The sequence below is a fragment of the Mycteria americana genome, chromosome 28, assembly GCF_035582795.1.
Source record: "Mycteria americana isolate JAX WOST 10 ecotype Jacksonville Zoo and Gardens chromosome 28, USCA_MyAme_1.0, whole genome shotgun sequence".
Classification (NCBI taxonomy): Eukaryota; Metazoa; Chordata; class Aves; order Ciconiiformes; family Ciconiidae; genus Mycteria; species Mycteria americana.
In genome coordinates, this window is record NC_134392.1 from 1,068,418 (window position 1) to 1,090,648 (window position 22,231).

Below are 22,231 nucleotides of genomic sequence, written 5' to 3' on the forward strand. Positions count from 1 at the left end.
TCGAATAACCCGGAGCTCCCACCAGCGGGTTCCCTCGGGTGGTGGGGACACAAATCTTCGCCCTGACCTGCTGCGTTGTGGCCGGGGGGTGCGGCGGGGACAGAACCCCCCCATTTTGGGGATGAGCGCTCGGTTCCCCCTGCCCCAGAGCGTTTCTCTGGGGCGTCCCCGGTGTCCAAAACGGGCCGCGTCTCTTCCCAGCCGGCCCAAAACGGGCGCGGGCATGGGTTTGGGAAACGCCGTCCCGCCCGGGAGGTGGCTGCGACCGGGCTTCGCGACTCGGTCACCCGCAGGGACCCCAGGAGCGGGGTCGTTGCCCCCTCCGGTGACGCCGGGACCTTCCCGTGGTGCCGTGAGCGCCGGGGCCGGACGGGAGGGTCAGCGCTCGGCCACGCCGGTGCTGCGGTGACCGGAGCTGTGACGATCCCCTTCTTCTCCTTCCCTTCCCCAGCTGGAAGATGGATGCGGTGCATCCCGGCCGGACCGAGCCCCCGGCCCTGCGGCAGCCGGAGACGCAGGAGCGACCGAACCGGCGGACGGTGGATCGGCTGAGCCCGGAGCTCCGGACGGAGAAATACATCCTGCTGAGCATGGACGGGAAGCTGCTGGGACCGGAGCTGAGCCGGATCCGGAGCGGTAGGGACACCGGGAGGGCGGGTTTCCCCCGAAAAGGGGGTCCGGCCCCCCAGGTCGGTGCTGGGAAGCGCCGGGGGCTTTCCCCAGGCTGCTCTCACCCCCGAAACGCCGGCGCCGCCGCCCTCGCCGCCCCGCCCCGAGGTGTTTTTTTGGGCGTCGAGGGATGCTCCGCTCCCCGGGCGCGGGCTGACGGCGCCCGCCCCCTCTCCCTGCCCCAGAGATGGCCCTGCCGCTGGAGCGGCCGGACGCTGACCTGCCCCACGACCTGCCCGCCGGCTACCTCTGCCGCCAGCGCCGCTCCCTGCCCGCCTTCCCCCTGCTCCCCGGCCCCCAGACCCCCGCCGAGCTCAGGTAGGCGACGCCACCGGCGTCTCCCGGCGATGGGGCGGGTGCCGTGATTCGGTTTTTGGGGGGTCCCGGTGATGGCCTCCCCCACGCCCCCCGTCTCTTCCAGGAGCAGCTCGGACGTCCTCTGCGCCGGCCGGTTCCCGGCGGGACTCAGCCGGTTGGTGACCGGCATGCAGACCCCGGTCTCGCCGCGACGCCGGGGCAGCCCGCCGGTACCGGACGCCGGCCGGGGGGACGCGGGGCGGTGAGGGGAGCCCCCGGGGCGGGACGGGTCTCCCCGCTGGGCGCTGCCGCGGGGCGAAGGGATGAAATAAAGGTGACCGCCGAGGTGACCGCCGTGGCTGGGCTGTTGGTGCTGGGGGTCGCCCGGGGGCGAGGGGCCGGGGGGGGGGGGGGGGGGGGGGGGGGGCGGGAGCGTGGGGCCGGCCCGGCCCCGGGGCCTCGCCTCGGGGGCTGCCGGCGGGAGTGCGCGTCTACACGGGGGTCTACGGTCACTGCGCTGTGCCCGGGGAGGGAGGGCGGGAAGGACGAAGGCAGCCAATCAGCTGGCAGGGATCGTTGATTGACAGCAGGCTGGCGAATCGCGAGGGGGTTTTCTCCCCGCCCAACTCCCCTCCGAGTCCCCGCTCCGGCTGGGTTGGTCAATCTGGGGGAGTGGCAGGCGCGCTGCCCAATGAGAGGGAGGGCGGGTGGGGAGAGGCGGGTGAACCCGTCGGTCGCTTTCGGGTAGTGATTCGCTAGCTTTCCGGAGCGGCAGTCGTCTCTGCCAATGAAATGGCGGGAGCGATGTCGGGGAGCGGGAGCTACAGCAGCACCGCCTCAGCTGACAGGCCAGCGCCACCTCCCATTGGCTGGTAGGGATGAGCGGCGCGGTGGGAGGCCAATGGAACGGTAGAGAAGGGGCGTGGCTTCTCAGTCCCGCCCTCCCTGCTGATTGACAGCGCGCTGCTCCGCTCCGCTCGGCTGGTTCCTCTGATCGACGGCCGAACCGGCCAATGGCCGCGCGGTCTGAGGGGAGCGGGGCGGGCCCGGCGGAGCGGCGCCCCGGGGGTGTCGCCAGTGCCGGATGAGGAGACTCGGAGGGGAAGTTTGGTCGCCGCCGCCGCGGGCCCTGTGAGGAGGAGCCGCCGCCGGGAGAGCGGGAGCGTGGTCCCCATCCCCCCCCCCCCCCGTGCCGCCATGGGGAACCGGGGCATGGAGGAGCTGATCCCGCTGGTAAACAAGCTGCAGGACGCGTTCAGCTCCATCGGGCAGAGCTGCCACCTCGACCTGCCGCAGATCGCCGTGGTGGGCGGGCAGAGCGCGGGCAAGAGCTCGGTGCTCGAGAACTTCGTGGGCCGGTGAGTCGCGGGGCGACGGGGAGGGGCGGGCGGCGCGTACGATGACGGCGGTGCCGCCGCCGCTGCTGCCCGCCCGCCGCTGCGCCACTGGCGTAAGCGCGCTTCGTGAATCCCGCCTGCGTAGGGCGCGGGCGCGGCCCGAGGGACCCCCCCCCCCCCCTCCAGCGCGCTCTGCCGCCGCTACGCAAACTGCGGAGCGCCCCGGCGGCCCGCTCCCCTCGCCCGGCTGTGCCTTACGCACTTGGCGTAAGGCGCGGCCCGGGGGAGCGGGTCACCGGCGGCCCCTTACGCCAGCGGCGCAGGCGGGGGCTCGGGCCGTGGCTGGCGCGCACGGCGCTGGCGTAGGGGGGCTCTGTGAATACGGGAGGGGGGGCTCCCCGCTGCGGGGGGATGCGGGCCGGGGATGCGCGGCCATGGCAGGTTGCAGGCCCGCTGCACCGCACCGGAGCCCCGCACCGTCCCCCGAGCAGCGAGACGTCGGGCGTGGAGGATGCTGCCAGGCAGGTGAGCCTCCCGCAGGCCTCCCGCCCGCCATGGAGGCTCGTCCCGGTGCGTGTCGGCGTCACCGGGTTCTCCTGGAACGCCCTGGGAACTCTGCCCGGCGTGAGGTGGAGCCGGGGCAGCACTGGCTCGACGGGAGCGGCTGACGCCGAGCCACCAGGATGCCAAACCGGAGCGCCGGCAAAAAGCGGGAGCGTGTCCTTTCACCCCTCTCGCTCCCCATCGCCGTCCTCAGTGCGAGCGGAGGCTAACGCCGGGTTACGCCGTAAAGACGCTTCTGTTTCCAGGCTGATAGCGTCGGGCCTGCGGTCGTTCCTGCGCCTGGGTTTCGGCGGCCTGCTCGCAATGGGGACCTGTGCCCTCGAGATAGGGCCCAGCTCTCGGGCAGGGGCGTCGGGGCCTCGCTGCGGGGCCGGTCGGCACAGACAGGGTACGGACAAGACGTCCAGCCCCAGGGTGCGAAGGGTGGGGAGGAGAATATGTCCGCCCTGATAACAGCGGGGAGCAGAGCTGATTTCACCCCTCACAAACACTACGGGGTTTAAAAATCTTGCCGGGCGCTTTCGAAATCCGCCGCAGTTGCTAATAACTTCTGCTTCTGCACCAAAGTGCCGCGAGCGGAGTCGCTTCTTCAGCCTTCTCCACCTTTTGTCTCTTCCCTCCCGCCGACGTTTTGGGGACGGCGGCGCTGGCCAGGCCGTTAATGGCTCGGCTCTGGGCTGGTCGTCGTTTCCTCGGGCGCTCGCCCCGTCCGTGGGGTAAGGAGCTGTCGTCGTCGCTGGACTCCCGCTGCTTTGTTCCCGTCCTCGCCTGCCCCTTCAGCTAGGGCTGCTTCTTGCTCCGTCTACATCGCACCGCGGGGTTCCCGGCCCGGCTGGGGCGGATGCTGTAATATTAACAATAGCCGCCTTCCTGTGACATCATTCCATCCTGACACGGGTCGGCGCGGATCTCGTCACCGACAAAACGCCGGCGGCTCGGTCCCGCTCTTCCCCAGCATCTGGTGTTCGCTATGAGCTGAACTTCAACATTCCCAAAAACGCAGGCCAGGCAGTTTTTCTGATGTTTCGGGCTTTTTTTGGTGTCGTGGTTGCTGCGGTGGCACGCCGGCAGTTCCCTTTCCCTGCAGAACAGCGTCATTTGAAAGCGCTGCCTGAGTTTTCCCCGCCGTCGTGCTTTCTGCCGTTGGATTTTTTCGCTTGCGTAACGTTTCTCCAAGCGGCGAGGTCAGGATCCCGAGCCCGCTGCACGATCCGTCACCTGACATGATTTTGCCTTTTCTTTTATCCTCGCGCAGGTCGGATTCGTAGCGTGGATTCACGGCCGGGGATGCTTTTTCAGCCCGGTGTTGTTAGCGTGGGAGGGAGAGGAGGAGTCGACCGGGCCAGCGGAGCTCAAACCCCCCCAGACTAAACTCGCATCTGGGCTTTGCTAAGCCTCGCTGCAGCTGGGGTTGAAATGGTTGAGTTATTCCCCCTCCTAAATCGCTGCCGGTGGAAATTTTGGCAGCCTCTAATTATGGTGCTGCTGGAAAACCAGCCCTGGTAATTAAAAATCTTTGTTTTGGAGCGTTGAAGTCTCCGTCAGAAGGCTTTTAAATGAGGGGTTAATGCGCTCGGCAGACAGCCGGGCTCTGAATCGGGAGGGCTTTCTGCTGAAAGCTGAATCTGCGCGGTTGTCTCTGTAACCGGGAATCTTTCGCTCCCATCCCGTGGCACTAACTTCGTTCTGCAGCTTGTCTTAATAACGGGGTAATTATGCGTGGGGCGGATTCTGCCCTGCCTTGGTGTCGGTGGTCTCCAACCATCGGCTCGGTGGTCGCTGTCGTGTGCCGGTGGTACCAGCGTGTCGGCGTCTCCCGCTCTTTAAAGCCTTGCTTTCTCTCCACGCCTATTGAATTATTTGGGAATACGATAATGAGGAATATAGATTACCGTTACGCGCTCTTATAACAGCTCTGCACGATAATTTGGGGATTAATAGCCCCGAAACGGCTCGCCCGTTACCAAGGTTGAGCGGGGACCGCCTGCTTATCTCCGCACAGCACCCGACGCTGTTGGGGTAGCCGTCCTGGTGCTCGCGGCCGGCCAGATCCCGTCGGGTTTTATCCTGTGCCGGTGGCATCGAGCGTTTCTCCGGGACGGGTAGCGGGATGCCGGCCGGCTGGGGACGAGCGCCGAGGCCTCCGGGCTGTTCTGTCACAATAAACTGGCCGTGTCGCCTGAAGCTTGCTGTAGGTTTCAAGCTGAATGCATCGAGCTTCCACGCTTTGAGCGTGCGAGCCGCGTTTTATCCCTGAGAGCTTTTCCGCCTGAAGCCGAGGGGCCGCTTCCGAGCGTGCGAATGCACGTCTGTGTAAATGCACGCGCGGGGACGGACGTGCCGCTGCCGTATGGAAGGGAGCTGGGCTTAAAATCTGAGGCGATCTCCAGCTGAGGAACCAGGCGTTGCTCTCGGAGTAGCGTCTGGTGGTTTTAGTCTGCACAACGGGACGGAAATGGGAAAGTTTCCACGTGGAGTGGTTTTCCGTATGGGAACTGCCTGGAAGGTGTAGCTGTCCGGTGGGATGGCGGCAGCTGAAGGGTGGGAGACCTGTCGGTGAAGCGTTCGGCCTCTGATTTATTTGAGTCGGAGACGAATAAACAACACGGAGGAGGTAGGACCGTGCTTTGGAGCTCGCTCAAATCGCTCCGGCCGCTCCGATTTCCCCTTGCGGCAGGTCTCGCTGTTCCCGCACGCTAACGAAGGGATGCGAGGAGGCCTTCCGCGCCAGCTAACCGCGTTTCCTGCTGGAAACAGCTGGTTAGAACTGAGCGGTGGGGTTATTTTTCCTGATCTCCCCCCCGCTTTTCCCAGCTGTTTGACCTTTAATCTTGGCTTTGCTGACCCCTTAGGAAGGTGCGGAGCCTCCGTAGGAAGCCCGACTCCAGCAGCACTTCGAGCCCGGCATCCCGTCTCCCCTAACGAGCCACGCCGGGTTCTTCGGCGATGTGTCCTGGTCCCCCGCGTGCCACCGCGGTTCGGCTAGCAAGGTGGAGACGGGGGCAGGATGCGGACGAGGCTGTTTTGGCTCATCCCCCTGCCTTATCGTGCATCCCTGTGCCGAGGAGCCGCAGGGAAAGATGTTGTTCCCTCTTCAGAATAAGTAATTTGGGTTGATTGCGTTAGGGGTGAGTGCGAACGAGTGTTGACGCCCGGATAAGGAGTCGGGGGGGAGGTCTGGATCCGTGCTCTGCGGGCGGCCCCGCTTAGGTGTTTTTTAACTGTTTGAAGAAGCCTAAAGACACGTGTTGATACGGCCCGGTCCGGGGACAGAGCAGGCATGCATTATGGTGGTCCCTTCCGTGGCCTAACCGTACGAGGGACACGTTACGAGCCCTGTTGAGACGACCTGAGATGCCGTCGGTCATGGAAGAAGCCTGCGGAGGAGCCGGGGATTGGGTTCAGCTGCCTGGAGCCCTCTAAATCTGTGAATTAGATGCTGGACTTAAATATATCTGGGGGGAAGGAATCTGCCTCGCTGCCGGATCTGTTTCGGCAGGCGTCGAAATAAGTTGGTCTTGCTGCGTGAAGGGTCTGAAGCGGCTCGGTTCTCTCGATTAGTGGGGAAAAGCACAAAAGGGAATCTAAAATACTGCATTAAAATTGCATTACTAGCTGTATTAAAAGCCATCCCATTGACGTCCCGATGAAACGTGCATTGACCGATCCCTCTTTGGAGCCCTTGTCGTGTCAGTACAAGCGTGCTAAAGGCGCCGAGCCTCCCCCGGCCCCGCTCCGGCTCTCGCGGCGACGCTCCGACAAACGGCAGCGTAAAAGCCATTTTCAGAGCCGTATAAAACCCGGCCATTGAGCGCGGCGGCCGCTCGGACCGGGCTGACAATGGAGCCGTTGTGATCCGGGCGGTGGGGAGGCCCTCCCATCGGCAGCGTAGTCGAGGAACCAAACCTCAATGGGGCATTATAAGTCTTTCGGATGGCGTTATCGGTGCTCCCGGCAGCCGTAAATAAAGCCGGGGCTAAGCCGGACTGCCATGACGGCAGGGCTTGGGGGATGATGGAGGTGGCCGGACCTCGGTGAGAGACCCTGCATCGGGCACGGTCCCCTTCTCCCGGTGGGACGCTGAGTAGGCTCCACAAAATGCTTCGGGGACCCCGAAATGGAGATAAACCCCAGCATTTGGGCCAAGCACCGACAGCTCTGGCCCAAGGTGGCTCGCTGAGATTTTTAAGCCAGTGCTAACGCTTGGTTTAAGCCTCTTGGAGGGAGAATTTGTCCACAGGGGAGGATGGCGATGAAGGCGACCTGTTCTTAGGGCTTTTCCACAAATATTCCCCGGGTCTGGTTTAGCTCAGGTGCCTGCGTGGAATTGGCCGTGCCGAGACGGCACGTTGGCTCCATGGGTGTAAATCATGGTTTTGGCTAAATCGATTCAGGAGGATTTTATGGCAGCGATTATCAGAGGAATGGCAATTTAATCACTGCAGGAGTGGGAGGGGGAAACTTTTATCAGCCGGCAGAACTGGCTGGAAGTGGAGATAAAGGAAGGGAATTTGGAAGCGAGTGGGGTGCTCGTTAGTGAAAACGCGTCTTGGAGGGACATCGGGGAGGTGGTACGACCGCCTGGTGGGTCTCCTCCCGGGGAGTTCAGGACGTCTTTTCCCTGGATTTTGGGGAAGAGCCGCCGTGGGGTTGCTGGTGAAGAATCCGTCAAGATAAACGGGAGCCTGAGACCGGAGAGGGGCCGGGCAGGGACAGGCAGAGCCTGGCAGGTACGAGGCAGCGCTCGCCGCTCGGGAGCCGGCTCTCGGGTGCCTTCGCCGCAGGAGATTTTCTAGGGGATGGGATATCTTAAATGTACTTCCTCCACCGGTGACCTTTGTCTTTTTGCTCTCTTTGTAAAGCAGAGTTTCCTGGTATTGCACGCAAATGGCAGAGATAGAGGATTATTCTGAATAACCAAGCGAATGGGAAAATCCGGGTTTAACGCTGTCATTTCAAACACAGGTTTGACCTCACTCCTCAGAGGTTACGTCTCTGAGGTGCGTCAGCCCCATTGAGGTCTTGTTTCGTGCCGCCTGCCCCACGTCTCTGACTCACTTTAATGTTTAAAAAATGTTGAAGGGACCTTCTGGCAGGCTCTGGTTTCCCCCCCCCGCTGTGTTTGCAGTTGGCGTTTTGAAGGAGACGGTTCCTGCCAACCCCGGCCGCCAAATACGTGTGTGCGAGTGGGACTGAGCGCGGTAACACCCCTCGGTTGTAAAAACACCCGTTCCCTGCCGTCCACGGGTGCCGGATGGGTGACCCGGCTCCGTGGATGCCCAGGGGCTGGCCCACGTCTGCTGCCGTCCTCATGCCGTCCTCCCCGATGAAGCGAGCTCTTGTTTGGCTTCGCTTTGCATCGAAAGGGCAGGTCGCTCGTGCCTGACCCCGCGGCGTAGCGGCGGGCGAGTTCATGCTCTACAGCCCGGCTAGCACGCCTCAGGGGGCCGGGAGCTGGGGGGTTTATATCATTAACCCCCCAGAGATCGTTAACGCAGCAGGTCGGAGGTGATGCGGGCGGGAGGAGGGAACAGCGGAGCCTGCCAGGCGTGTTCGATCCCATCCAGGTCGCAGGAAATGCTGCGGTGCTCTCCCCCCCGGCACCGATGCTCTCCCCTCCCGGGGTCCCGGGGAAGGCGGTGGGACCGCGGGGAGGGTGTCTGCGTCTCACGGTGTTTATTTCGACAGGAGGAAGCTGCCACCGCTTTCCAAATAGCATAACAGGGCCTGTCATAGCGAAACTGCAGAGCCACAACCGGGTGGCGAGCGGCGCTGAAACAGATCCCGACGTTCCCGCTGCTGTCAAGCAGACTCCCTCAAACACTTCCCTTTCCTGTCACATCCCACCCTCGTGGCGGGTGCCGCAGGACCTGTCCTCCCAGTTGGGCAGGCAGCTCTTTTCGAGGGTGATAAAAGCATGTTTCTATTTAGAGAAACCCTGTTCTCGGGGCTGCCTCCCTGCCGTGGCTCTGAGCGGGACTCGGGGATGGCGGTTTGCTCCGAACTCTCCTCCGTGGTGTTCGGGTGAAGGCGACGTTCCCAGTGCGGATATTGCGGCTGTAATTCACAACCGCGGTCGGCGGCAGCTGGAGATCCTGACGTGCGGGGTTGGGTACAGCCGAGGAGGGGGGGTGAATTGACGGTGGAGCCTCTCCCCCTGACCAGGGTGCCTTTGGGTGCGGGTGACAGCGAAAAGCACCGCCTGCCCGCAATGCCGATCTCGTTTGCTTGTGCTCAGCTGATAAGCTGGATGTGCTCTCTCGTTAATGGAAGCAATAAATCCACTCCACGCTGCTCTGGCCTCTCCCAGGGAGCTCTTATCGCTCACATTTGCAAGCAAGCAAAACCACTGGCACAGGACTGCTCAGCAAACCCACTTTCCTGTCCGATTCCCGTCACCCTCGGCCCGGGAGGAGGGAGCTGCGCCCATTCCCTGGGTGATAACGGCCCCCAACAAAGCTGCCTGTCGGAGCAGCACCGTTTCCAGGCAGGAAAATCCCCAAAAAGGTTCTGCGCCCTTGAGCTGACACCCTGAGCGGGGGGCAGGAGAAACGTCCTCGGTTCTGCGCCTTGTTTGGCTCTTCTCTGGCTTTTCGGGAAACGGGGTGAAACCGTAAAGTGTGGTTTTGGAGAATAAAGAGAAGGTGGTGGGTTTGTCCCTTCTCTCGAGGTGTCTCTTTTTTTTTTTTTTCCCTCTGAATTAGCGGGGCATTAAAATCCAATAGGCGCTTAAATTTCTGAATGGCTGGCAGCTGGGAAAACTGCTTTCCGAATTCCTGCACCCACAGCAGTCGCTCGGAAGCGATTCACGGCGAAGGCAGTTGTAAGGACGTGGGAGCCGCTCTCCTCTCCGTTAGCGCCTGTTCTCCTGCCTGCTTTCGGGGACGGGGAGGCACTCCCGCCGAGCTCTGCCCTCCGAGGGCGTCCTCGCAGCCGGGGCTCCGATCTCTCCCCTTTTCCGCGAGGAGAGGTAGCGGAGGGGTGGGAGGAAGGCCTTGAGAGGGGGGCAGGGGCTGGGAGAGCCCATTCCTGTCCTGCCACGGGTGTCTGTGGTCCCGGGAGCATCTTCTACCCTCTTCCAGCTCCCACTGCAGAGCAGGAACCCATTCGGTGTAGGACCAGGTGTGTTGGAGCCCCTGCACGCCATCCCCCGGTGCCGTTTAGGTATCGGGGTGATCAGCTCGGTACAGCATTAACTTATTTAACCACATCAGTAAATGTCTGTCTTTTAATTCCTTGCAGGGACTTCCTTCCCCGAGGCTCTGGAATTGTCACTCGGCGGCCTCTCATCCTGCAGCTCATCTTCTCCAAGACAGGTACGGTTTGGCTGGGCTGGGCAGGAGAAGCTGTCCGGCTCCCCCGGCAGAAGAGGGAGAGGGTGGCTGAAACCCTTGGCTGGCGAACGCGGCTCCGTCTGCCCTTCAGATGGGAAATACCGCCGGCGTTTGGCTGCTTGCCCGCGCTCAAGCCTCTCGTAGATCTGTCGTTTAACGAGCCTGTGAATATTTTGGTAACGGTTCTGGTTCGTTCGAGCGTTCCTCGAACAGGGTTTTGGCTGCTGGGGAGCACGCCTGCTCTCGGGGGTGAAAGCCGCCCTGGAAGTCCCAAATGAGAGAGCAGGTTTCTGTAACTCGGCACCCACGCCGGCGTTTCGGCGTACGTCTAGTTGAGAGCACGCACCGGCAGCGTGAATTGCGCTCGGGCTCATTTCGAACGCACGCTGCCCTTGGCACTGAAAAGTCGGGGTCTGTTCCGTAGGAGGCTTCTGTAGAAGGTTATGTTAAACATGAATACGTTAGGTTATTGATGTTACGTTATTGATGTTACGTGCATGTTATTATGTTACGTTCTGTTAACGTTATACGTTAACAGAATATGTTAAATCCCGAGTAAGACTGCAGGACGTTTATGAAACAGTGAGTCAGCCCTCTTCAGGTGATTGTGCTGGCCCAGGGGAGGGCAGGGGTGTCTGTGAGGAAAGGGCAGCAGAGCACGGGTTGAAGCGGTGATGTATTTAGGTCCGCCCTGCTCTCCTCCACCAGAAGATTACTGGTTTCCTTCAGGTGTCATTATCCTGATGGTAAGGGGGACTTTGGCTGCACACAAGCGTTTAAAACGCTGGCAGTTGCTAATAAAAGCATGCCCAGCTGCTTCTCCATCGCCCTGTGACTCAGTTCCGCTTCGCACCCTGGCACAGAGGAATTGCGAAATCGGCCTCCGCCCCGGCTCACCTGCCTCCACGCGCGGCGAGGAACAGCGAGGAGCTGAACGTGGGGCGTGAGGACGGCTCGTTTTCCCAACCGGGCACGCTTTGAAAGCATCAGCCAGCCTGATCTCCGGGGAGATTTCTCCTATTGCTTTCCCCTGATGAAACACGCGGTCCTCTTCCCGAAAAAGCGTGGTTTGGGGTTAATCCTGGCAGAGCCGGAGCCGTCTGCCGAGCCGCGCTCCACAGCCTCCTGTCGCCTTTATTCAGGTGACCTGTTTATCAAGTAATTCGTCATTTCTGGTACCCAGAACGTGTAAGGGGATTGCAAAATGGCAGTCCTGGCCTTTGGACAATAAGGTATCATCAGGCGCTGGAACCAGTAGGAGTAGAAGGGCGAGGGTAGGGCTGGTATTTCCCTTCATCCCACCCACCGGTTGTTGGAGGGAGGAAGTGAGTTGCACCATCTCCCTCTCCCCGGAGCAAGTCGTGGCCCCAAATCCATTAAAATCCCTTTTCGAGGAGCTGTTGCAAGGAGCCAGGGCGTCGTTATCCCGGTGACTGTAGGGAAACGCTGTCTCTCTTCCGCCTCACCTCTCTGCTCAGCTTCTTCACTCCCCTCGAACCTTCTCCTCCTCTAAGGGGTTGCAAAACCCTTTCAGAAAATCTCAGATAGCTGAAGGTGACTGCGCAGAGGCCCAGAAAAAGCAGCTATTTTTCTGTTCCCAGGCATCTTCCCCGTGGAGGAGCCGGGGCTGGGTTAATGTTTGTCTCCTGGCACGGGTTCCTTGGGCTTGGAGGGGAGAGACAGAGTTGCCGGGGTCAGAGTCAGACCCCTCGCTGGACTGCAGCTCGGCTGGGGTTGTCGGCTGCGGGTGCAGAGCGAAATGGAGCGATAAACCTGGAGAGCCAATGAGTAAATAAAAGAGACCTCACGGCGCAGGTGGAGGGAAGCTGTGGTTCCTTCTTGGCAAGGGGCTGCCGGAGCTGGGAAGCGCCTCCAGTCCTTCCTTGCCGGATGGTGCAAAGACGATATCCCGGGTCTCCGGCACCGGCGTGCCTCCCCGCAGCCGGCTGCCGCCCTTTTGCCAGCACGAGGGGTGCTGCCAGCGCCGGGGGGGTTTGCTGCCCTGCCTCCCAGGCACACCAGAGCATCTTGGCAGCTGAAGACTCGGAGCTTTCTTCAGCGTTAGGAGTCTGGGCGATAAAACATTTAAAAGCAATCAGCGGGGACTGAAAGGCAAACGGGCCCGGGTGAAAACAAACACGGCCATTCTGATGTTGAGGTTCGCTAGCTGGAGCCAGCGTCGGCTGCCTGCCAGCATCTCACCCAAGGGCAGTTTCTTTTTTGGCAAAGGGAAACGTAACTCCGAGTCCACATCAAAGCAGCTGCTGCCAGCGCAGAGGCAGCAGGCAGAGTGTCAGCGCGCTCAGCCTGAGCCGGCTGGCTGCCATCCTCCCGGTCTTTCCTCCTCAGCCAGAGGAAGCGGCCAGGCCAAGTTTATTTGGGGCTGCTGCCAGCCAGGAGGCTGAAGACAACCAGGTTAATCCCTGGGCAGGTCCTCGGTGCCTCTCTGGGGCACCGATCCTGCCCGGCTGCTCGGTGTCGCACCGAAGCGCGTGGCTGGTTCTGCTTTGCGACGTAGAAATGTCTCTAAACCAGTTGAATCTCGGTGTCTGTCCTGCGCTGGGCTCCAGGTGGCCAAATTTTCCTGTTTCTTTTTTTTTTTTTTAAATTTTTATTTTTTTTTTATCTCTTCCAGAATATGCTGAGTTTTTGCACTGCAAATCCAAAAAGTTCACAGATTTTGACGAGGTGCGGCAGGAGATCGAAGCGGAAACGGACAGGGTGACGGGAACGAACAAGGGCATCTCTCCCGTCCCCATCAACCTCCGCGTCTATTCGCCGCACGGTGAGTGAGCTGTTTCTCTGCCCCGGGCCTCCGTGTGTTAAAAAGCGGCGAAAGAAGAAAAGCCGGCATTTGCATCCACAGTGGCCGTGGGATTTAGCGCAGCCTGTGCCCGAAAGGCAAATGCTGGCTGCTCCGTGTGTCTGGCTGGTCTTATACGGGCCTGGGGGTCGATGGGGGCTGCCTGGGCCACCCCCTGAGTAAATAGAGCAGGAACTCTTCCTTCGGAAGAGCTTTTAAGGCTTGCAGCGGGGTGGATCTGTCCGCAGATCTGAAGAGATGCAGCTGCAAGAGCGACAGCTCCCAATGCCGGGCCCTCGATCCCGAACGCGGGTGGTCTCTGTCCTTTCAGTGTTGAACCTGACTCTGATCGACCTCCCGGGTATCACCAAAGTGCCGGTGGGTGACCAACCGCAGGACATCGAGTACCAGATCAAAGACATGATCCTGCAGTTCATCAGCAGGGAGAGCAGCTTGATCCTCGCCGTCACGCCGGCAAACATGGACCTGGCCAACTCGGATGCGCTCAAGATGGCAAAAGAAGTTGATCCTCAAGGTAAGATGGACGCGTCCTCCTGCCTGTCTCTGCCCGTGCCGCCGCTCCAGCCCGGTTAGGGAGCGATAAAGCTGTCGCGGAAGAGTCTCAGCATCAGTTCCCCGATTTTGGTAGCAGAGGGTCTCCTTATCCCTCCTCCTCCTCTCACAGAGGACTCTCCGTCCTCTGACAGCTGGGGAAGGGCCAGCGGTTCCGCTCCTTGCTGGCGAGTCCCTGTGCGTTTGGGTTGCGCACCCGCCCGCCTCCTTTCGGTGCGTTCTGTGAAATGAGGTTAATCGATTGCTCGTTTGTGGGGCTGCTTCAGGCTTGCGGACGATTGGAGTCATCACCAAGCTGGATCTGATGGATGAAGGCACAGATGCCAGAGACGTGCTGGAGAACAAGCTGCTTCCCTTACGAAGAGGTATAACGAACCCCCAAGGCTTTGCGTCCTCCCCGCCACGACCTTCGTCTCTCGTGTGGAGAGAGGGGCATTTCCAGACGAGTCGAAGGGCGGCTCTTGTGCTCTCCAGTGTCTCCTGGGGAGCCCAGGCCCTTCGTGCCGCCCTTTGCTGCGGGAGAAGCGGCCGTGGATGGCGATACGGAGCCGCACGGCCCTGCTGGGACACCTTTCGGCTGGGTCTGTGCGTAGCGAGAGCCAACACGTCCTCTTACAGGCTACATCGGCGTCGTTAACCGGAGCCAGAAGGACATCGATGGTAAGAAGGACATCAGGGCAGCGCTGGCAGCCGAGCGGAAGTTCTTCCTTTCTCACCCGGCTTACCGGCACATGGCCGACCGGATGGGCACCCCGCATTTGCAGAAAGTCCTTAACCAGGTAGGCTTGGTTCCCTTCCCGAGTGTTTTGCGGTGCTGGTGTTTATCTCTGGGGGAAAAGCGACGTTCCCGCGGCCGGTGTGGTGCAGAGGAGGGCGTCTCAGTTGTCTCGATTCTTTTGCAGCAACTGACCAACCACATTCGGGAGACGCTGCCTTCGCTGCGCAGCAAACTTCAGAGTCAGCTGCTTTCCCTGGAGAAGGAGGTTGAGGAGTACAAGAACTTCCGCCCCGACGACCCCACGCGAAAAACCAAAGCTTTGTTACAGTAGGTTTCTCTCGCTCCGTGCTGCGTTCCCGGTGCCTCACCTGGCGGAGGAGATTCGCCTCTCCCAGCCAGAAACGTTGCTGGCACAGGAAGAAACTCGCTCCGCTCTTCACGCGAGGCTCGTTTATCTCAGCCGGTGGCTTCTTCCAAGGAAGAGCCCGGAACAGCCCCATCGCTGGGAATGAGCGGTGCTGGCAGACGGCCCTGCCAGCTCCAACGGCGCTAAGCTGGCACCTAGGATTGATTCTGTGTCCTCCGGCGCTTGTCTGGCAGGCTGCTGGGAAGGACGAGGAAAGCCTCGCCCAGAAATGCCCGCTGAGCATCTCTGCAGGCGAGAATTGGCGTCTCGTGCTCGCCGTGCTCTGCGTCCCTGACCCGCCTGTCCTAGAGCAAACAGTCGGGTCTCAGGATTAGAAAGGACGGCTCGCGTCCGTCCTCGACCTGCCCACGTGCTCTGTAGGCTACAGCAAAAGGGAGGTTTTTGCTTTGCGACTCCAGCAGAGGGAATCGGGAGAACTTTTACGCAGCCCTGACTAGCTGAAGCAGAGCCGGTGGGGTGGTGCCGGCTGTCGGGAGGCGGTCTGGGTGTCTGTCCGTCCATCGTACCCAGCTGGCACCCGTTTAATCCCGTCGCTTCTCCACAGAATGGTCCAGCAGTTCGGTGTGGACTTTGAGAAGCGAATCGAAGGTTCAGGAGACCAGGTGGACACACTCGAGCTCTCCGGGGGTGCCAGAATCAATCGCATTTTCCACGAGCGATTTCCTTTTGAGCTAGTGAAGGTAAAGCGGGCCCGGGGAGCGCGCGCGCTGCGTCGAGCGTGTCGGGCAGGCTCCGTTCCTGCAGAAAGCAGCACGTGGCTGGGATGGGCTGAACTCCCCCTGGCCCAGCCGTGACATCCAGGCGGAGCGGAAGCCCCGCTCGGCCCCGGCAGTCCCTCGGCGCCTGGGTGCCTTTCCCTTCCCTGCGCTCAGAGGTGTTTACAGAAGGAGGGGATGTTTTATGAGAGTCGGTCGTGTGTTTCGGTAGACGCGGTGGGCTCTCGTTTCTGGGTGGCGATGCCCGACCTCTGGCTTAAGCCCTGGGCTTGCAAGGAGGAGGTTGCAGAGCAGGGAGAAGGATAGCAAACCGGGGTGCTGGCAAGACCTCGAGATTTGAGATAATTAAACCACAGAGAGCCAGCCAGTCTGGCCAGCGTAGAGAGCAGCCTCTGAACCTGCTTGTGAAGTGCCTCACGGGCCGGAGACGATGCGTGCTTCGGGCAGGCATCTGCCTCTTGCGATGCTGCAGAAGAAGGGCTGAAGCAGGAGCCCGCTTGCACGCCCACGTGATTGCCGGAAGGCGCTCGCCGTGAAAATCTAACGGTGGCTTTCCTCCCTATTCAGATGGAGTTTGACGAGAAGGACTTGAGGCGAGAAATAAGTTATGCAATTAAAAACATCCACGGTGTGAGGCAAGTATCGGAGCGGCGCGGTCACGGATCCCGTTCTCCTTAGAGTAGATCAGTAAGCCTGGTCCGCGGGGTGCGCGTGATCGGAGCTTTCCTGCCGAGGGAGAGGTGATGCCCGTCGCTGTCGGCTCATCGTCCGGCGTCGCGTGGAGACCAGCGGTTGCTGAAAATGGACGTTCCTTGCCTTTTAGAGGGAGTTAAAGGGGAACCTCCGCCACCCCGTGCGGCACTCCAGCGCAGCGAGCGCTCTCGGTTGGCAGTCGGGCTTGCCCCGCTCCCCTAGCGCCCTGCAGAACCCGGGGGAGGCCGCAACACAGATGCTGAGCTGAAAAATTTCCCCTCGTGCCTTCAGTTCAGCCACTAAAATAACCTTTACCTTTCCTCTTACGTTCCCGTAAGCGGGGGAAGAAATGACCTTGAGAGAAAGGTAGGGAGCGTGAGTTAAACCTTCTCACTAAAAGAGGGGTGCAGTCCTGGCTGGAGGTGCGTGCTGGGGGTGAGTTGCCTCCTTGGGGAGCGGTGCGTCTCGCCTGGGTGCCGCTCAGCCCGTCCAGCACAGACCTGTCGGGGGAATTGGGGACCCCAAAGAGGAACGGCCTTAAATGCAAGTCCTGCGCTTGCCAGGCCCGCTCTCCTTTGGCCTGGTGCTGCCATGGGAAAAGAGGAATGTCGAGTTTCTTCTCTTTGCCTTAACGCTGTCCGCAGGAGTCGCTCGACCTGCTGGCGCTGTGTCCGTTTTCCCTAAACACCCCCAAAAAGGTTAATTCCCATTTCCTTGCAGTCCTGATGCACCTGGGCTCTCTCGCTCCCGTTTGTGGGGGGAGTAGCACCCTAATTCGAGGTGCTGGAGGGGTTGGAGGGTGCTACCAGAGGTGGGGGGACGGAGGTGCCGGCACCCCGTCCCCTCTGAGGGGCTGTGGCAGCCCCGAGGGCGGGGGGAAGAGCGGGGTTCAGCGATGCCGTGGATCCAGGACCGGGGCCGCCCCAGCTCACGGCGCTGGGGAGGGAATTGCTCTCCAGGACGCAGCCGACGGCCTCCAAACCTGATCACCCATTTTGTTTTTTTCTCTGCCATGTCTCTGCCCTCTCGCCCCGCCTGCGGATTCCTGTAGGACGGGGCTCTTCACCCCAGACTTGGCATTCGAGGCCATTGTGAAAAAGCAGGTGGTGAAGCTGAAAGAGCCTTGTCTGAAGTGTGTCGACCTCGTTATTCAGGAGTTAATCAATACAGTTAGACAGTGTACCAGTAAGGTATTTAACCGGCTGGAGGCAATCCAGCCCCTTCCTACCAGTGGGATGGGGAAGCAGGAGCGATGCTCTAACCTGCCTGCCTTGCCTGGTTTCCCCTCAAAAAAAAAAAAAAACCAAAAACCATTAAAAAAATAAATACAATCTGGGAGCCCCCTAAGAAAATTGGGTATTTCTGAGCTTTGACTCGTGTCTCCTAACCCGGAGTCCTCCTGTTGCCTTCGGCTGAGGAGATCGGCCGGTCCTTGAGTGGAGGATGCCAAGGACGCCTCACCCAGCGCTTCGGGTGCTGGCAGGGTCCCTGAGCCCTCCCGGGCATCCCGGCGGACGGGGTCGGGATTTCTGGGGACGCTCGACGAGACGCTCGGCTTCCCGCGTCTGTCACCCTCCCGGGGACAGCCCGGCTCTCGCAGCGAGGGGCTCTCCGGGCCCTGACTGCGGCGGCAGGTTAGAGGGGGTGCTGCCGAGGCTTTGTTCCCGGTAGGAGGTGGGCAGGCTGCTCTTGGATCCTGGTACCGCTCTTAGCACGTGTTGTCTCAAGCTGTAATTTAAACTGCTGCTTTGCTGCACTCTGGGAATCCCTGGAACGTGGAAGCGAATGCCGGGGACAGCGATTCCGGCAAAGGGTTTGGTGGCGTGCCTGTAAATCCTGCAGTTCAATGGCTGCAATTAATAAGCTGCTTGATAACAAGCACATTTGCATTTCAAAAGGTTCCCCCCCCCAAAAAAATTGTCTTTTTTCGGTGGAAGTGTTAATTACCCTGAAGCTGTGCGAGGGCCCTGGATAAATGGGCCCTTTCCATATTTAATAACCAGCTTCTCGGAGTGACTTTTTTTTTTTTTTTTTTAACCTCGTTCTGGTAGCACCAAACGATACACCTTAAAGAGGGCAGGAAAAACCAGCTCCTCTCTCCTTCCAGTGCTCACGTTATTTAAAAAAAAAAGAATAAATTTGGCCGCATACAGGCGAGAACGTGAAAGCTTCCGTGGTGTTTGCTACCCAGAGTGCTTTTGTGGAGCGGAACAGTTTAAATGCTGACCTGGTTCTGTAAGCGGTAGGACCGGTGGGGGTTTGCCGGTGGGTCAGGAGTTCTCCGCTCTCTTTCGTTTCCAGCGTGGTTGACTGTGATCCGGGTAACGTGAAGAAGCCAGCGCTTCCTGCTGAAATTCCTTCCGTCTCAAATAGTCGGGGAGGCTTTCACCCCAAAGCTGAGCTGAAATTCAGCGTTTTCCTAGAGCTGGGTCTGAGTAATCCAGGCTAGAGAGAAGCCAGGAGCCTCGCCGGGGTTTTTCCTGCGCTCAGGCAGCGCTGCCGTCCCGTACGCGCGGAGGCGAGACCCCTCGGATCAGGGAAACGGCCCCCGAAGCCGCGGGGCGTTTGGGGTCCGGGGCTGAGCCTGCCCGTGCCGCCTGCGAGACGCAGGGGAGCGAGGGGGGACCGATCGCCCCAACAGCTCCGAGAGACCCGAAGGAATTTCTCAGGCAGGCACTGCAGCTTTTTCCTTTGCACGTTACTAACCTTAATTTAAAAAACCAAAATCTCATTTTTCTTTTCTTTTCTGTCTTTGTTGCTGTTTTTTCCCTCCCCGCCCTGCGCTCCGCTTGGTGTTTCGCTCTCGCTCTCTGCATGATGCAGGACGGGGCTCTTCACGCCCGACATGGCCTTTGAAGCCATAGTGAAAAAACAGATTGTAAAGCTTAAAGAGCCCAGTTTGAAGTGTGTTGATCTGGTGGTCTCAGAGCTGGCCACGGTCATTAAAAAGTGTGCCGAAAAGGTAACGGGTCTTAATTCGTCCCTTTTTGTCTAATCTGAACATCTGGAATATATTTGCTCCCAGGACCCAGCCGACCAAAATGAGTTTGTCGCTAGTTTTGGGGGGACGCCGTGTCCTTCCGACACCCCGACGCTCGTCAGAAGTGCCGGCAAATACAGACGTAGCATTAACTCGGCTTCGCGGCACGGGTCCTGCCGAGACATATTGCACAGGTGTTTGCTCGCCCCCGTAACAGCAAAAGGCTAAAAACGCTCCTCGCGCTGCCGAGACCCCACCTCCTTTGCCTCGCTTAGCCGTAGCTCGCGCTTCGTGCCACGAAAACCCGGATCTGCTTAGCCGTGGGGTCCGAGGGCGGGAAGAAAAAAATCTGGCTTCGTGTGTTTGGCGTTGCTTCCAAGGCCCCCGGGAAGGGGATCCTGCTGATCTTGTCGGCTGTAGTGAAGAGAATCAAGTCTGTCGCTTTTTCCGCCCCTGAGCCCCAGTTGTGTCCTCCCGGCAGAACTGGGGCTCGGTCCCCTCTGTCCCCCGTCCCCTTCGTGAGCGTCTCCTGTCGCTGGCTTTCTGCGCTGAGAGCTGGAGGCTGCCACGGTCCCATCAGCAGCGGTTTTTCCCCGGCCTTCTCCCTTTCTTTTCAGCTTGGTTCCTACCCCAGGTTACGAGAGGAGACGGAGAGGATCGTTACCACTCACATCAGGGAACGGGAAGGCAAAACGAAGGACCAGGTGAGCTCACGCGATCTTCGGCTTGGCTAGAGAGCGGGGAGAAAGCCGAGCTGCTGGGTGCGAGGACGAAGCAAGCCCTGGCCGTGCTCCGCAGCAGCCGCTGCTTGCGCCGGCCACCGGCCTCTCCCCACTCGTGATCCCAAAGCTCCCTCTCGCGGCAGCGATGCGGGGTGCTGCGGCTCCGGCACCTCCTGCGCGGTCACCCACGTCGTCCCCGAGCGCAACCCTGGGGGCTCCGTGGCAGAGCTCTGCCGGAGCAGTGCCGGGGCTGCGGGCGTGCAGCCCTCCCTGCGGGACTCACGGCGTGTAAACCTCCTTCCAGATTCTCCTGCTGATTGACATTGAGCTCTCTTACATCAACACTAACCACGAAGACTTCATTGGATTTGCCAAGTAAGTCATTTACTTTTGGGATGGGTCCTCAAACTCTTTCTATAAACGAGGTTCGCGGTCCCGTCCCCGGTTTGCAGAGGAGGCATGCGGGTTCCGTTACCCTTTCCGGGGTCACCGATGTGAAAACTGGTGGAGGACTCTCCCGCGTCCCAACGTCATTCACCAAAACCGTATCGGCACCTTTTGCACCCGAGTTCTCTCAGATCTGGGATACGGGAGCTCCGCTTCTCTGCTTGCCACCCGGCCAGCGTTTGAGGGCCTGGAGAGGTCCGAGCTGCCCTGGGCACCTCAGGCTTTAGCCTGAAGCAGGGTTTGTTAACGCTGCTCGTTAGGGCAGAGAGCGTGAAAAGCTGGAGCCGGGTTGTTCAGCCTCAGACAGATGAATGTTTAGTGCCCGCTCCCAGGAGCGCTTACGATGAATTAAGGTAATTAAGGCTGTTGCCGCCCTTCAGCAGAGACGGGAGCATTTTCCGTGCCCCCCGGGCGCGCTAAGGGAAGGTGAAATGACTCAATGACTCTCGTCCTGTCCCAGCGGAGCTGTCGGACCGGAGCAGAAACGTCTCCCATCCTTTGAGCTCGTCCCTCGCCATCCTCTGCCCAGGCAGGCGAAGCCAGGACCAAGAGGGGGGCTCTCCCGGTAGTCTGTCTCCCCTCAGCTTCGCCTTTGGGCCAGGGCATGGCTAACGTTTGCCATCGGCGCAGCCCCAAACCGGGCGATAACTTTTTGGAAGCGCCCAGAGGTGCAGCTCAGGCGTCCCCGCGCGGAAAGAGCGGAGGCGAGCGGCTCTGCCCGGAGCTCGTCGCCGTCTTCAGCCAGAGCCCACCCCACCTCTTCCTCTTTAAATTCACGTAGTCTTCCTCTTGTTTTCTCTTTCCCCCCCTTTTTTTTTATGTCTCTGCTTTTCACCTTCGTTCGCAGTTCCTTCCTCTTCTCCTAATCTCTCCTGTTTTTCCTTTGAACCGTCATCTCACTCTTTCCTCCGGACTCCTCTGAAACTCTCCCACTCCCCAGCTGTTACACTGAGCAGCACATGACGACAGGGTGGGTACCCGCTCACGCAGCATGTCCCGGAGCGCCCGGGGCAGCCCCGCTTGCACCGTCCCCTCCCCGCAGCCCGGAGGGCCGTTTGATGAGAGCTGGAGAGGCTTCTCCTCCACGCTCCGCTTTGGATTTGCGCTTGCAGCGGAGCTCGGCCGCGGCACGGCTTCCCCGCTCCCCTCGGGGATGCCACGGCGCTTGGGCTGGCTCAGACCGGGCGCCCGGCTCGCCTTGTGTCCCGAGGGTTTAGGGAGGAGCCGTGAGGATCAGGGCAGGCAGAGAGCGATCTCCCAAATTCCCCCAGCCGGCAGGTCGGGGACATCCTGGGTCGGAGGGACGGTGGCTGCTGTCGGTGCGGTCCCGCGGTCGCCTTCCCCGGGGCAGGGGCCCCGTTTGTGCTTGTAAACTGCTGCTCCGTGGGGCGTCCCGGCGTTATTCTAACTGTTTTCATGGATTTTGTTCCTGCTCCTGACTAACGGTTACGTCCCGCACCTCGCCCCTCGTCTCTTTGGTTGCTCAGGAGAGACAGGTAGCTTTCCCTCTGGTGCAGGTATGCTCTTTTCCAACCGGGTGGGGGGAAGTTGGAGGCTGCAGGCGTTTCTGGAGACGAGTCCTTCTGGTTATCGGCCTCGCGGTGGTAGGGGTGCATCGGCTCGGCTGGGTTCACGGACAGAAACCCCTTTTGAATCGGCAACCGCTGCTGATCTGCTTGGTGTTTCCTCTCCTGCGAGTTATAACCTTGCCCCTCTGGAACAAGGCAGGCTTGTAAATGCCTGCAGCTACGGACTGTAAGGAAGGAGAGACGGCTCTCCGGGTTGGAAAGCCCCGTCCCCCTCCCTCGGTACCGCGGCCTCGTGTACGTTCAGTCCTGGGCAACGCTGGAAGGGGCTCCTCTGTCCGCATCGCAACGTGCCGGCAGCGCGGAGTCCGGGTGGGCTTGGTTGAATTTTACGTGTCGGGCTTCCCCTTTGGACTCGGCTCTTC

General features: G+C 60.4%; 1 protein-coding gene across 4 annotated transcripts in view; it reads left to right on the top strand.

Annotated features, from left to right (window-relative positions):
- The first annotated feature begins 2,024 nt into the window (after positions 1 to 2,024).
- DNM2 (dynamin 2) overlaps positions 2,025 to 22,231 on the top strand; it is a 32,991-nt gene continuing 12,784 nt past the window's right edge. For 2 of the 4 annotated variants that reach the window (XM_075525982.1, XM_075525983.1), the window contains exons 1-12: positions 2,025 to 2,324; positions 10,110 to 10,183; positions 12,837 to 12,986; positions 13,336 to 13,539; positions 13,844 to 13,942; positions 14,196 to 14,356; positions 14,480 to 14,622; positions 15,267 to 15,402; positions 16,006 to 16,073; positions 18,955 to 19,093; positions 19,729 to 19,815; positions 20,138 to 20,208. In XM_075525982.1, coding sequence (XP_075382097.1) covers positions 2,164 to 2,324; positions 10,110 to 10,183; positions 12,837 to 12,986; positions 13,336 to 13,539; positions 13,844 to 13,942; positions 14,196 to 14,356; positions 14,480 to 14,622; positions 15,267 to 15,402; positions 16,006 to 16,073; positions 18,955 to 19,093; positions 19,729 to 19,815; positions 20,138 to 20,208 — 1,493 coding nt within the window. In that variant the 5' untranslated portion in view covers positions 2,025 to 2,163. Of the gene's footprint in view, positions 2,325 to 10,109; positions 10,184 to 12,836; positions 12,987 to 13,335; positions 13,540 to 13,843; positions 13,943 to 14,195; positions 14,357 to 14,479; positions 14,623 to 15,266; positions 15,403 to 16,005; positions 16,074 to 17,182; positions 17,322 to 18,954; positions 19,094 to 19,728; positions 19,816 to 20,137; positions 20,209 to 22,231 lie in introns of all 4 variants that reach the window. The other 2 variants (XM_075525981.1, XM_075525984.1) reach the window with 1 other exon arrangement.